The 13851-nt window shown below is 36.9% G+C and overlaps 1 protein-coding gene across 1 annotated transcript; it reads left to right on the top strand.

Annotated features, from left to right (window-relative positions):
• Positions 1–8862: 8862 nt before the first annotated feature.
• Positions 8863–10443, top strand: LOC103948735. Its single transcript, XM_009359792.3, has one exon. The coding sequence runs from the start codon at positions 9013–9015 to the stop codon at positions 10201–10203; it is 1191 nt and encodes a 396-aa protein (XP_009358067.2). The 5' UTR covers positions 8863–9012; the 3' UTR covers positions 10204–10443.
• Positions 10444–13851: the final 3408 nt, after the last annotated feature.

Genomic DNA, 13851 nt, shown 5'->3' on the forward strand with positions numbered 1-13851 from the left:
TGTCAGCCGGAGTCACCTAATGTGACCTGTATGGCTGAATTTAGAGCTCGAATCTCCAACTCACTAACTATCCCTGCACATGAGTCGGAACCACCTAAAGTGGTCTGTACGACAGGACTGGGTGTAATATAAGTACGCTCAAGTGCTACGATCACGTGAAAACTGAGCGAATAATCGCGGGTCACCTACGAGTCGGAACCACCTAAAGTGGTCTGTACGACAGATTGTGCACCTAACTTGGATCCAAGATGAGCGTGTGGTGCGGAAGGTGAACATCACGTGAAGGATTGTGCCCAACTTTGGGCGGGAGCACTAACACCGGGGGTGCAAGTTATGAGCTCTCTATGCATCTCAAACCACTACTGAACATAAACATAAACCATAACTTACCTGGCACTTACCTGTACGTCTGCAGCACCAAACAACGTAATGAAATGGCAAACATAATGCATGGCGTATAAACGTATAAACGTTTCATTTCACTTTCGGGGAAAAACATAAGTATATAGGTATATACGGAAAAAGAAAAAGCCCACTCACTGGTATGTAGAAAGGTCGTAACCCTCTTGCCTTGAGTGACCGCGCTTGTCCTCGGGATAGGTCTCACCTATATGCGAAACAACTATAAAAACGTTAATTTTAAAGCACATAACCAACATTACTAAATAACTTCTCATACAATGCTCAAATGGGGTGTATGAATACACCAACGTGATCTACTCAACCTCACGAACATCCCCATATTTTTAAAATAATTTTTCGACGCCGCACGCGCAGGCACGTGCCTGGCACACTGAGGGCGTCAGTTAATGCCATCAGAAATATTATATTAAATCTAACTGATTCCGTTAACGCCGTTAGGAATATTCCGTCATCTTCTCCGACCAAACTCCGGGGCCGGAAAACCGAGAAATTTTCTAAACTTGATATCTTACTCGTTTTTCATCCAAATTTCACAAAATGGGTACCAAAATGAAGCTTACAACAAGAGGAACAAATCCATACCACTTTCAAGCACTAAAACCACTGGAGTCTCGACGGGAAAACACCACCAACTCCGGCCAAACTTGCAACTCACAATCCCAATGTCCAAAACCTTCAAACGAACCACCTCGAGCCTCCTAAGAACCTAACCAAGCTTCCTACAAGCTTGAAATTCCCAAAAACACAAGAATTAACGTGTGCATGAATAGTGACCAAAATCAGGGATCCCGAGTTCGACATGAAAACGAAGGTATCCTTACCTGAAATGGGTATGGTTGAACTCCTAAGGACCTCACGAGCACAAATGTGTAATTTGTTTCTTCGATCTACCACGATTTCGACTTGATTTGGTGTTGTCCGTACATGGAGAAGAAGATAAGAAAGGGAGAGAGAGAGAGTCTCGGGACAGATAGGGTCAACAGGAGAGGGGGATGAGGATGATGATGGATGTGTGGCTGGGATGCAACCAACCAAGAACCCAAAACAACCACACAAACAACAAATATCCATTAGGTGCAAAACCGTCATTTCACCCCTACAGTACGAAAAGTCCGGGACGGGTTGTCACATTATATGCCTCTTAAGATGTTTTGAATGTGTTTTAAAATAGAGAAAATGAATCACATTATTGCTAGCGTATTGCGAGGTACTAATTAAAAAAATAGCACAAAAAAACAAATTAAAATGACGAAGACATTTTTTGAATCACGGAGTGCTATGTGACTTACTAGTTTTAAATATATTTATATGCGTAAATTGACAAAAGGAAAGTCAAATATTTGAAGTAAATGAATAATCTTAGATCATACTAGAAGAAACCCCTCATAAATCAATTAAAGCAGCTGAATTCACATAATAAAACCGGTCTTTATAGAATTTACATTAAGAATAAAGAAAATAATATTTAATAAACAATTGATTGAATCACATTATTGTTAGCCCATTATGAGGCTAAGTCCACCCCCTCTCTCTTAGTGTAGATAATATCGTTTGTTAAAAAAAAAAATAATAATCATTTGACAACTAATTTAATCACATTATTATTCGCATGCGAAAAACCTTTTTTTTTATAACCGGCATTACACGCCTGTTAAGATGTTTTGAACGTGTTTAAAAATAGAGAAAATAATATTTAATAAACAACTGATTGAATCACATTATTGCTAGCCTATTATGAGGCTAAGGCCACCCCGTCCCCCTTAATGCAGATAATATTATTTGTTAAAGAAAAAAAAAACAATCATTTGACAACTAATTTAATGTACTATAATCAGATTATTATCCGCGTACGAAAGACGTTTTTTTTTAACCGGCATTACATGTCTCTTAAGATGTTTTGAACGTGTTTCAAAATAAAGAAAATAATATTTAATAAACAACTGATTGAATCATATTATTGCTAGCCCATTGTGAGGCTAAGCCCACCCCCTCCTCCTTAGTGTAGATAACGTCGTTTGTTAAAAAAAAAAAAATCATTTGACACCTAATTTTATCACATTATTATCCGCGTGCAAAATACCTTTTTTATAACCGACATTACATGTATCTTAAGATATTTTGAACGTGTTTAAAAATAGAGAAAATAATATTTAATAAACAACTAATTGAATCACATTATTGCTAGACCATTGTGAGGCTAAGCCCACCACCTCCTCCTTAGTGTGGACAATATCATTTGTTAAAAAAAAACAATCATTTGACAACTAATTTAATCATATTATTATCCGTGTGCAAAAGACCTTTTTTATAACCTGCGTTACACGCCTCTTAAGATGTTTGAATGTGTTTAAAGTAGAGAAAATAATACTTAATAAACAATTGATTGAATCACATTATTGCTAGCCTATTGTAAGGCTAAGCCCACCACTCTCCCCCTTAGTATAGATAATATCGTTTGTTAAAAAAAAAAAAAACAATCATTTGACAACTAATTTAATCACATTAGTATCCGTGTGTGAATGACCTTTTTTTATAACCGCCATTACACGCCTCTTAAGATGTTTTAAACGTTTTTAAAAATAGAAAAATTGAATCAGATTATTGCTAACCTATTGTGAGGTACTATTTAAAAAAAAAAAAACCACAAAAAAATAATTATTAAAAAAATACAGTTAAAATGATGAAAATGCCGTTGCCTTATTTGATGCATTATTTTGGAATGCCTTTGAAGTTTTTTGTTTTGAGGGCATTTTGGTCCAAATATTTTTATTGAAGCTTGTTGACACCAATATCACTATTCACCTTTTCCATTGACTTTATATATAGATTCTTTTAAAGTTGTCGTTATGGTCAACGTTAATGTATGAGGCTTCTTTTCTTACAAAGAACTCAAACTTTTCTTACAACCCCACCTACGGGGGGGGAGCTAGGGTATGAGGACCAAAATATAAAACGAAAGTTTTGTATGAAACACACATTCTTCTTCAATTCATATCCTCAAATAACATGCATGCATGTGCTTAACAAACTCTCATATGTACGCTTTATATTATTTAGAGTCAATTGTCAATTTAGTTTTTGAATTATCACTTGAGTGAAAATCAGATCCATAAACTATTTTTTTTTCCAAAAAAGTCAGTCATTGAATTATATAAATCTGTCAATTATATTTCTAATATTAGATTCGAAACTACTATATTCAATTTTCAGTCAATTTAAGTCACGTTACTTACATGTGGTACACATTAGAGGGTAGATTGGTAATTTTCATATAAAATAGTGCATGGAGTTAACTTTGGAGGGTAAATTAGACGTTAGATTCACAACCTATATGAAATGCTAAGGGCTTATAGGTGGGAAAATGCCGGCATTACACTCTAAAATGTGTTAAGTGACTTAAGTTGACAAAAAATTAGATAAAATAGCTTTGAATATAATAATAGGGATGGAATTAGCAATTTTCTTTTTTTAATGAATTTAGGGACTTATTTTACCGAAAAAATAATTCAGGAACCTAATTTGCACTAAATTGGTAGTTTAAGAACTAAATCAGCACTTCACCCCATCTACGAGGTAGTTAGGATTTGAGGACCAAAATATAAACCAAAAGTTTTATATGAAATACACATTCTTCTCATATGTGACGACCCATCCCTTATTTTCCATGTAATTTTCTTCCTGAGTGTGTAAATTGACGTTTATACCTTTTTTGGCAAAGTGGAACCTGATATGGATGTAGTTATTCGACTTTTAATTTATTTTTCTCGATATCGTAATTAAATAGTACTCGTTACGAAAGCATGGGAACGAGTTAGACCCAAATCGGATTTGTAACGAAAAAGTTACGCTTGGTTAAAGTGCGTTAACAACGGGTAGAAGTGTACACATGTGTGGTAATTATTTAGTGTTGGAAACACTGTTTTAGATAGGGTGAGTTAGATTTTACAGATTTTATGCACATTTTATATTGTACAAAATCTGAACCCTTTGTCTTTAAAAATCAGTCTCATGACCTTTACTCACCCACCAATAAACTTTTCTCCTTTTTTCATCACCCAATCAGATACTCTCTTCTTTTTGTCCAATTAGAACACTTCTTTCTCTCTCTCTCTCTCTCTCTCTATCTTCTTCTTCTTCTCTCCCTCACCCGAGTCTCCCTTCTCTCTACAACAACCAAGACTCATCATCAAACCTCACAGATCGAACTTCAAACTACCACCATCGTATTCCTCTCATCACCACGACTCCATCCGTACGACCCAATCTTAGAATGGACGAGCTTTAAGCTTCCAACTCGGAGCAACTCGGAGCTCTGACTCGGGTGTACGTTCCTCCACGACTTTTCCGTTCGAGTTACACGGTTTTGGAAGGTTTGGAGACATCTAGGCAACTCCCCATGGCCACTAGCCTAGGTTAAAAGTGGAGCCAACGTGAGAACACATGGTTTGAGACAACAAAAATAGGAACAAGAGTTTCGAGGTTTTTTTTCAAGGATTTTTGTCCACTTTTTGGACTTTTGGAAGGTACAATCTTGTTCTCCTCTTCCTGAGGTTCATTTTCATATAAAGTACGTTGAAAATGGTTGAGAGATGAGAAAGATATGAAGTTTTAAAAAAAATTTCTAGAATTTGGCGAATTAAAATTTTTTTTTTTCCAAAATCCGGTGAACCAAACGATGGCGAACGACGGAGGACAACTAGAGAAGAAGGAGAATATTGCGTTAAAGTTAACGGAATATTCTGACGCCGTTAGGTAACGCTGTTATACTTAATGGAATATTCCCTAGGGTTTCCATCAGCGTGTGTGGCCATGACCTGGCAGCGCGTAAGGGCTCGTCCGGCCTTTAGGCGGTGCGTGGTTGACGCATACGGCTCCTTGACGTCGAGTAGAATGTTTTTGTATATTTAAACCCTCCGTTTAAGCAAACTATAGGGGATTTTCCTAACCTTTTAGTGTATGTCCTAATTAATTAATTAATTCATTAGTATAGTTGTTTTACACATAGTTGAGAATTACCCCGAGGAAGTACGAGGATAAGCAAGGCTAGGAGGCTATGAGCCAACCACGTGTCATTGAGTGGGCATTTGTTTTTATATATAATATATTAAGTTTTATAGTTTCCACAAGTGTTTTGATAATTTTACGCCTGTCATGCCATGTTTTATTTAATTTTAAAAATGCCATTATATTGTTGAGATTTATATATTGTCATGGCATGTTCATATACATTATCTTGCTCTTCATGCATGCTTGCACCGATGTAGTACTCACCTCGGGCCAGGGCCAAGCTTCACGTGATGTTCACGTCGCACTGCACGCTCACCTTTGATCCATTGTAGGTGTCAGTCTTGTTGTACATGTTGCAATAGACAACTCCGACTCATATGTGATGCGTCTAGCATCAGTCTTCCCGTGATTGTAGTACTAGAGCGTATATTATGATTACACCCCGTCATGTTCATGTCAGATTCCCTATGCATGAACTCGTGTGTTAGCATAGATTGATGTGCACTTGATTTTACTTATGCTACGATTGAGATATTATGATTGGCGTATTTCTGGATTTACTGTTGATTTACATTTGATTTCATACTTATACGTAGTATGATTTTTTAGAAACTATACATGTTTTACGACGAGGGGTTAGTATGTTCAGAAAATAAATGTGTTTATAAACCTTTGTTTTTGCCCACTCACCCTTATGTTTTTCGCCCCTCCAGGACTTAGATAGCTGAATTCTCTATGGTGTACAAGGAATCTCTGGTGGTTCTGACATATCCATAAATAAATGTAGGGGGCTTTTCTTGGTTGTGTATTAAGTACTTTAACTAGTTTCAACTGCACTTCTTTTGTCGTACTATCATCTATGCTCTGAACATTTGTGTTTTATGGGTTCTTCCCACTACTGCGCACTTTCTATATTAGTTTAAATAAATGTTAGTTTTGGCGTAAATTTATCCATATTTTTATGCTTCACTTTCCTTTTTGGTTACGTCACCTTCAGGTGTTGGCCATCATGCCTCGACTTCGGTTGGATGTGTCATTATTTATAATTTATAACTTTATTTTCAAAAAGTTCTTTGGCTGAGATATTAGAGCAAGTCCACCCTTAAAAAATGCGCTGGCACTCAGCCCATTTAATTCACTCAGTGAACAGTGATAGATCCCATGAACAGTTTAATTGGCCAAATGCATCTCCACCCCTAAAACTAAATTTCAAATTTTTTTTACCGTTGGAAATCCAACGGCTCAGAAAAATAGCCGTTGGAAATCCAATGGTCCTCATTGCGCCATATATCCACATAGAAGAACCTCGTAGTGCGCTTGCACAGTGGGCCCTACCTTTGCGATGTTGTTAACCACTCGCGACCACGTGTGCGTGTTTTCCACGTGCCAAGTGCAAAAAAAAAAAAATGGAAACGGCAAGTGACGTCACACTGGCGTTAACATGATGTCACATAAGCTAGGCCTTAACTCAACACATTTTGGGCCAGCCTATAAGACGGCTTAGGCTGGGTGCTGGCGTATTAGGCTGGACTGGAGCACTTTTTGTGGGTGCCGGACCATTTTGTGGACTGTGAGCCGGCCTACCCCTTTGGGGTGGACTTGCTCTTAGTCTACAATATTCAAAATATTGGATCAGGATCCTCTCTTGAGCAATGGGTAAGGATCCTCCTGACCAATCCCATCGGGCTGTTGAAATTTTATCCAATAAGTACAATTATTATAACTTTTAGAGGAGCCTCCTGTTTGGAGCTATTGGATAAAATTTCAATAGTCCAATGAGCTTGATCAGAAGATCCTCACCCTTTGCTCAGGGGAGGATCTTGATCCCAAAATATTGGTGAAATGACTATAATGTATCAAAATTATCACTACAACAAAAGACTTTTTAGTGAGGAAACTTTCAACAACAGATTCAGAATTAGCAAAACGACGAACACTTTTGATCGCTATAATGTTTATTTATTATATGGATAAATTACATTTTGCAGTCTTGAGTTTCAGTGCAATTGCAATCTCATACAACACCTTTAAAACATTTCAGTTTCATATATTTACTTAACATTTATTGCAATTTTATACACCTGTTAGTTAAGCCGTTAATTTGACTGTTAAATGATGATGTGGCAATTATAGGTCACATAGTTTTGCTGATGTGCCAGTCAACTGGTCAATAAATTATAAAATAAAGATTTAATTATTTAAATAAAGCCAAAATAAAATAAATAAATAAAACAAAAAGAAGATTGCTGGTCCTGGCTGGACTCGACACACTCGACGGCGAGACCATCCTGGCTCCCGTCCAAGGTCCGGTCCGACCTTATCCTCCTTCCACAACCCAACCCCGACTGACCCCTTGACTTCCCAGAGACACCATAAACCTCCACAGTGTTCTTCGAATCCGACATCAATCTTCAGGCTCCGTCTCTGGGTCGTCGTTGAATCTGACGAAGAAGAATGAGGGATTGTGATGTATAGAGTGGATGAAAGGGTGCTTGTATGTGGCGTGCGAGATGAGAGAGAGAGAGGATAGAGCAGAGGAAAGCCTGCGTGTTGGGCGTTGGGTTCATCCTGCTTTTCTACATATTTTGGGATTACGGAAGTGAGAATTTTAAGAGTGTGATTTGGGAAGCAGATGATATTTGCATCCGGGTTTTGCTGAAGAGTTTTCAACGGAGGTGCGAGTGAGAAATTGGGTGTGTGGGACTTGTTAAGAAATGTAAATTTCATGGTGCTAAATGCTAGAGGGATTGTGGGGTTTGGAACTAGGAGGGATTTGAAGGTGTTTCCGTGGACGATTATTGAGATGCAATGTGGAAAGATGGAGATGCAGAGGAAGAGAGAGAGAGAGAGAGAGAGAGAGAGAGAGAGGTAGCTGGAGAAAGAGGAAGGGGAGGTTTCGTTTTTAACTTTTTATTCAATTTTTTATTTTTTTAATATTTAATTATTTTGATTCACCACACCATCAAAATATGTTAGTTTATATTTATCATCTCACCACTTAATAGTTAAATTAACGGTTTTAGTAATAGATATATAAAATTGTAATAAAATAAGAAATAATGTATGAGATTAAAATGTTTTAAAAATATTGTATAAACTTCCAATAACATCCAAATCTGAGAAAACCCTTATTGTATTGTGTAAAGTGACACTTGCTTTTGAACAACCTTTTTTCTTTGATTTATTGACAAAAAAAATTTCTTTTCTTTTTCAAGTCTATGAAAAAAAGTTAGTTAAATCAACCCAAATAAAAATACCAAAACGAAAAACATGGTACTCAAAGAAACCAAAGAAAAACCAACCCCACACATGGAGATGGCCCAAAGAAAATTAGAACCATAAATAACACATGGGGAAGTAAATTTGTATATAAAGTTGGCGTCGAAGACCAATCTTCCCTCTAGAGACGGATGAAAATTCTAGTCATTTAGTCAATCTTTCCCCACCATCCTCTCCTTCCCCTCTCCTTCCTCTCTCCCTCTTTCCCCTCTTCCTTCCTAAACTCCTATATATCCGATCCTCCACTATTCTCCGACCTTATACACAACAAAGCTTAAGCTAATTAAGCTTAATACTCCAGACATGGAGATGCAAGTAGCTCTTCCAGTTCCTCCTGTGGACTTCAACTTCGACAGCAGCGCCTGCTCCTCCCCTTACATGACCGCTCCTTCAAGCCCCACCAGATTTGGCAACTACTTCTTCAGCGCACCCACCAGTCCCACCCGTGCCTCCACCTTTTACAGCCACTTCAATGACCTCTCCATGGACAACAACCCTAGACTCTCAGCCTCCACAGTCCCTTTTAAGTGGGAAGAAAAACCCGGAATTCCGAAATCAAGAGCTAGCTTTAGTAACGATCAGAATCATCATCATGAGGAGGATTTTGAGTTCGACTTTAGTGGTCAGTTGGAGAAAGCTTCTTTGCCGGCGGACGAGCTCTTCGATGGCGGCAAGATCAAGCCTCTAAAGCCGCCGCCTCGCTTACAAGTTGGGAGGAATGGAGGAGTACATGATCAAGGTCCCTCTAGTCCTTCACCGAGGTCACCGTCGCCAAGAGCGTCAAGACTATCCCAAGGAAGGAAACTAGTCCAAGAAGTTCTATCCCCGCGGCATCACAGAAAGAATCATCGTACTGATGACCCTTTCGCGGCTGCGATGGATGAGACACGAAAGGATGAGTATGAAAATCAAGAGGAAAGACGCGGGAGGGAAAGATCTGCCTCCACTCATAAAAAGGGAAGCAGATCTTTGTCTCCCTTGAGGGTGTCAGATATCATGTTCGAGATCCAAGAAGACAACGCGATTTCTTCAACAGCAGTCAACTCTAACAAGGCCTCTACTTCTTCAGCATACTCTTCGTTTTTATCAGCGATCTCGTTCTCATCGAAAGGAAACAGAAAATGGAAATTGAAAGATTTATTGTTGTTTCGGAGTGCATCAGAAGGCCGAGCCACAGCGGGCAAAGACCATTTGAGGAAGTATGCCATGTTGTCGCCCAAGACGAAGAGTAGTAGTAGCGTCGCGGAGGACGTGAAGAACTCGAGTTTCCGGTCCACTGACAGCGTGGGGTCGGTGAGCTCGAGGAGGAGAGGACCGGTTTCGGCGCACGAGTTGCATTACACCGCGAACCGGGCGGTTACGGAGGAGATGAGGAGGAAGACCTTCTTGCCTTACAAGCATGGGCTCTTGGGGTGCTTGGGGTTCAACCCTGGTTTGCACGAGATTTCCAGAGGTGCTTTTGGGTCTTTGACACGTGGTGGAGGGTGCAGATAATAACTCGACCGGCCGTAGATATTTTTTGTATTTACAATTTCTTTGTTGTGGAATATAGATGTTTGAATTTTACTCACAAGGTTGATCAACTTGATCTTGGTTTTTTTGATTGTTCGATTATGGTGGTGTCTCTATCACTAAAACGGAATCCAAATTGTATGAAACATGCATATATACACAAACAACCAACGTTTTGCGTTTGGCTGAGGAACAATTTATCAAAGTAAAATTTGATCACTACTACCATATTCAATTTTAGGTCAGATTTCTTTTTCTTGTACTTTTCTTTTTTGTATTTAGAATTTTCATCCTCTATCAGCTTAATTATGTCGATTACATTGAGTTTATTCATAACAATATCTTTATGTTGTAGAAAATTTATGTTATGAGAAACCGTTGGAATATTGGCATCCTTATACCTGCAAAAACAAAAAAACAAAAAACAAAAATAGTGACATCCTTCATCCCTGAGGTGTTCCGATTCAGGAAAGAGAATCTGTAACGTTATTGAATATCATTGTCTACTTTGAATTAAAGTAAAGAAAAAGAAAGCTAAAGACTTCTTCAACGTCCGCTTTATCTCATTTTTCATGCCCTTTTACATTTGAATAAAGAATGACAATGTACGCAATCACATTATTTCCCTCTATCCAAAAAGATGAGAGAAAAAAAACATGCATTTCCTAATATCACCGTAGTAATTCCCTATACGAATATTCCTAGCTCAATGTGTAGAAAAAAATTATAACGAACAATATTTAATAGTAGAGGTCCTAGCTGGAGGATAATAATGGATTTTGTCACACCTTACTACTAGAGAAATTTTGATGTTAGTAACTTTGGCAAATGATATACATCACCATTATTGTGCTAATTATCTTAAAGCTTTTATCAAAAAATTAATAAACATAAAGAAGATAGAGGATGAAGAAGGACTGACCGAGGTAATTGGATTTTCTCCTTTGTTTTTTTTGTTTTTGTTTTTTCCTCTTTTCTCGTCTTCTCACATTTTGTTCTTTTATCTTATAAAAAAATAAAATAAAATATTAAGATGATTTAGTCGTAACCGTTCAAATAGAAAGAAAGAAAAAAAATCCTCCTCCTTCGACTCAGGACCACACCCCAGACAGACGCATGAGAATCGAAGAAAAAGATTTACGCCTACAATTATTAGGTCGGTTGTGTAATCATTATAGCAGTAATGTTTTGCAGTGTAAAGTTATCTAATTGGGTTTCTGCCACCATTAATCAAGCAAAAGTTGAAGAATCATTCAATATTTTTTACAAAACCCACCTTTTCTTTCTTTATTGTGTCAATTTTGCAACCATAAGTTCGTAAATCCCTACACAACCTGCAATGATGCATAGTAGGGTTCCCATTTAGTATCTTAGGCCCATGCATCATGTGCTTTGCCTAAGAAATGGAACAAAAGTAATTCGGTGTCAATAGTGTGCTACTGTACCTTCAAGTTTTAAGCAATGAGAAAAACGTAACATGCATGAAATATCGATATTGTAGTTTGGAAAAATGGTAGGTGGTTGATGCTGAAATTTGAGAATTATATTTTGGATTGAAACTTGTGGCTGACATATGTATTTCAAGATTATATGTGGAGATGTCAATTCGGCTCTTTAGGTTAACTTAATTAATAATATCATTGATACCAGCTTTCATCTTCTTGTCAACATTAGTACAGACAACCTATGACACGCAAAGCCAAATGCAAGTTAGTGTGTGTCTACAAGGAAGAACATGGTGTTAGATGTCATGCCAATCAGAGCTATAATATAGATATTGAGTACCATTATTTTGAGAATCTTTCTGATTAAATTGGAAGTCGATTATTTGATAATATGATGGGAGTCTCCAGTACTCCTTATCTGTAATAACTCGTTGATTTAGTGTTTGGGGTGATCCACCCTCTTATGTTACCAAACAATATTGTATTTCATCAAACAGAATTTTAATTAAGTTACATGTACCTTGGAAAGGTTGTAATTGTACTAGCCTAACTCATCTTATATATCTTAAAATTTGCGAGTACTATAAATAAATTTAATATCGTATTAAACACGGATGATTATTTGCTTTACCGACACCCAGTTTCAACTTTCTTAAAAGTTTTAATTAAGCTCACATCTCATAACTTGTTGAATAAATAAAATGCAGTATCGAAAAGAAATCTTGAGCTCAAATATTATAAGCTACGAACGTACATTTAAGAAAACCTCACGCATAATTAGGGCAGGACAGACCATGATGCGATGCAAGTGACTAGTGATGCAACTCCACAACATTCTTCCACAAATGGCCCCTTTAAAAACCACTATTTTTCTTTCTGGATCTTAATCAAGCATTAGGTTCAGCTTATGTACTTCATTCAACCGACCTTCGATCAATTAGAAAAATTGGCTCGCCGCTCGCAACCTTTCAGTTACTCAGTTCATTCTTCATTATTCTAGTAGGACGATAACGGATTAAATAGTTAGTTGTTAGAAGTGAGATGTATCAGAAAAGAGATCGAACTCGTATTAAGATGTATAGATACAATTGCTTTACGCTACCGTTGTAATGCCATCTGCCTGCGAGAGTCCATCCTTTACTATTTTAGATATAAAAAATCAAGATCAGGGTAAAACTAATATGCTACTATGAATCAATGTATGGAATTCTCATATATATAATATACAAGTAACATTATACTATAAACTTCTATAAACCAAATAACAGAATTCAAACTCTAAACTTATGTAAACCAAATAAGAGAATTCAAACTTAAGTGTAGAGAAAAAAGTATATTGCTTTAATCAATTCACCCTACTAATATGTAATCATATGGAATGAATTTTCAGTTTATACTCTGCAAACTATGTCTTTTCTTCGCCTGTATAAATATATAAAGAAAATTGTAACCGTGGTCCTTCAACTTTAACTCAATTGGAGCAATGGTCTCTTAACTTCTCAAAATGTACAACAATGGTCTCCTAACTCCTCAAAATGTACAACAATTTTCTTTTTCTTCAATTTAGTTAGAACTTCCGTCAAAATGAGTCATGTTGGAAGAATCATTGCTACAATTGGGTTAAAATTGAGGGACCATTACTCTAACTGAGTTAGAGTGAGGGACTATTTCCATCAAAATGAGTCATGTTGGAAGAATCATTGCTACAATTGGGTTAAAATTGAGGGACCATTACTCTAACTGAGTTAAAGTGAGGGACTATTTCCATCAAAATGAGTCATGTTGGAAGAATCATTTAGTTTTTCATATTTTCCTTTTGATTCAGCCTCACGTGCCATGCACTTGACTCATTTTTTTGAAAGTTTTAATTAAGTTGACGAAAATGACCATAACTGCATATTTTTATGAGTTAAAGGATCAATAGTTATGAATTTTAGTTCCATAACTACATATTTTTATGAGTTAAAAGACTAATAGTTATGAATTTTAGTTAAAGTACCATAACTCAATTAAATTATAGTTAAAAAATCATTACTACATTTTCTCAAATATCTAACAAGTCAAAGAGGATAAAGATCATAAAATTGGACGGGATTATGTTAAGAACAACAATTCATGCATTTTACGACGAGCCTATATTATTGTTTAACTTTTTATATAATGTGCGCGTGACCGACTGTCTATA

The sequence above is a fragment of a genome, unplaced genomic scaffold (genome assembly GCF_019419815.1).
Source record: "Pyrus x bretschneideri cultivar Hongxiangsu unplaced genomic scaffold, Pyrus_bretschneideri_v1 Contig10, whole genome shotgun sequence".
Classification (NCBI taxonomy): Eukaryota; Viridiplantae; Streptophyta; class Magnoliopsida; order Rosales; family Rosaceae; genus Pyrus; species Pyrus x bretschneideri.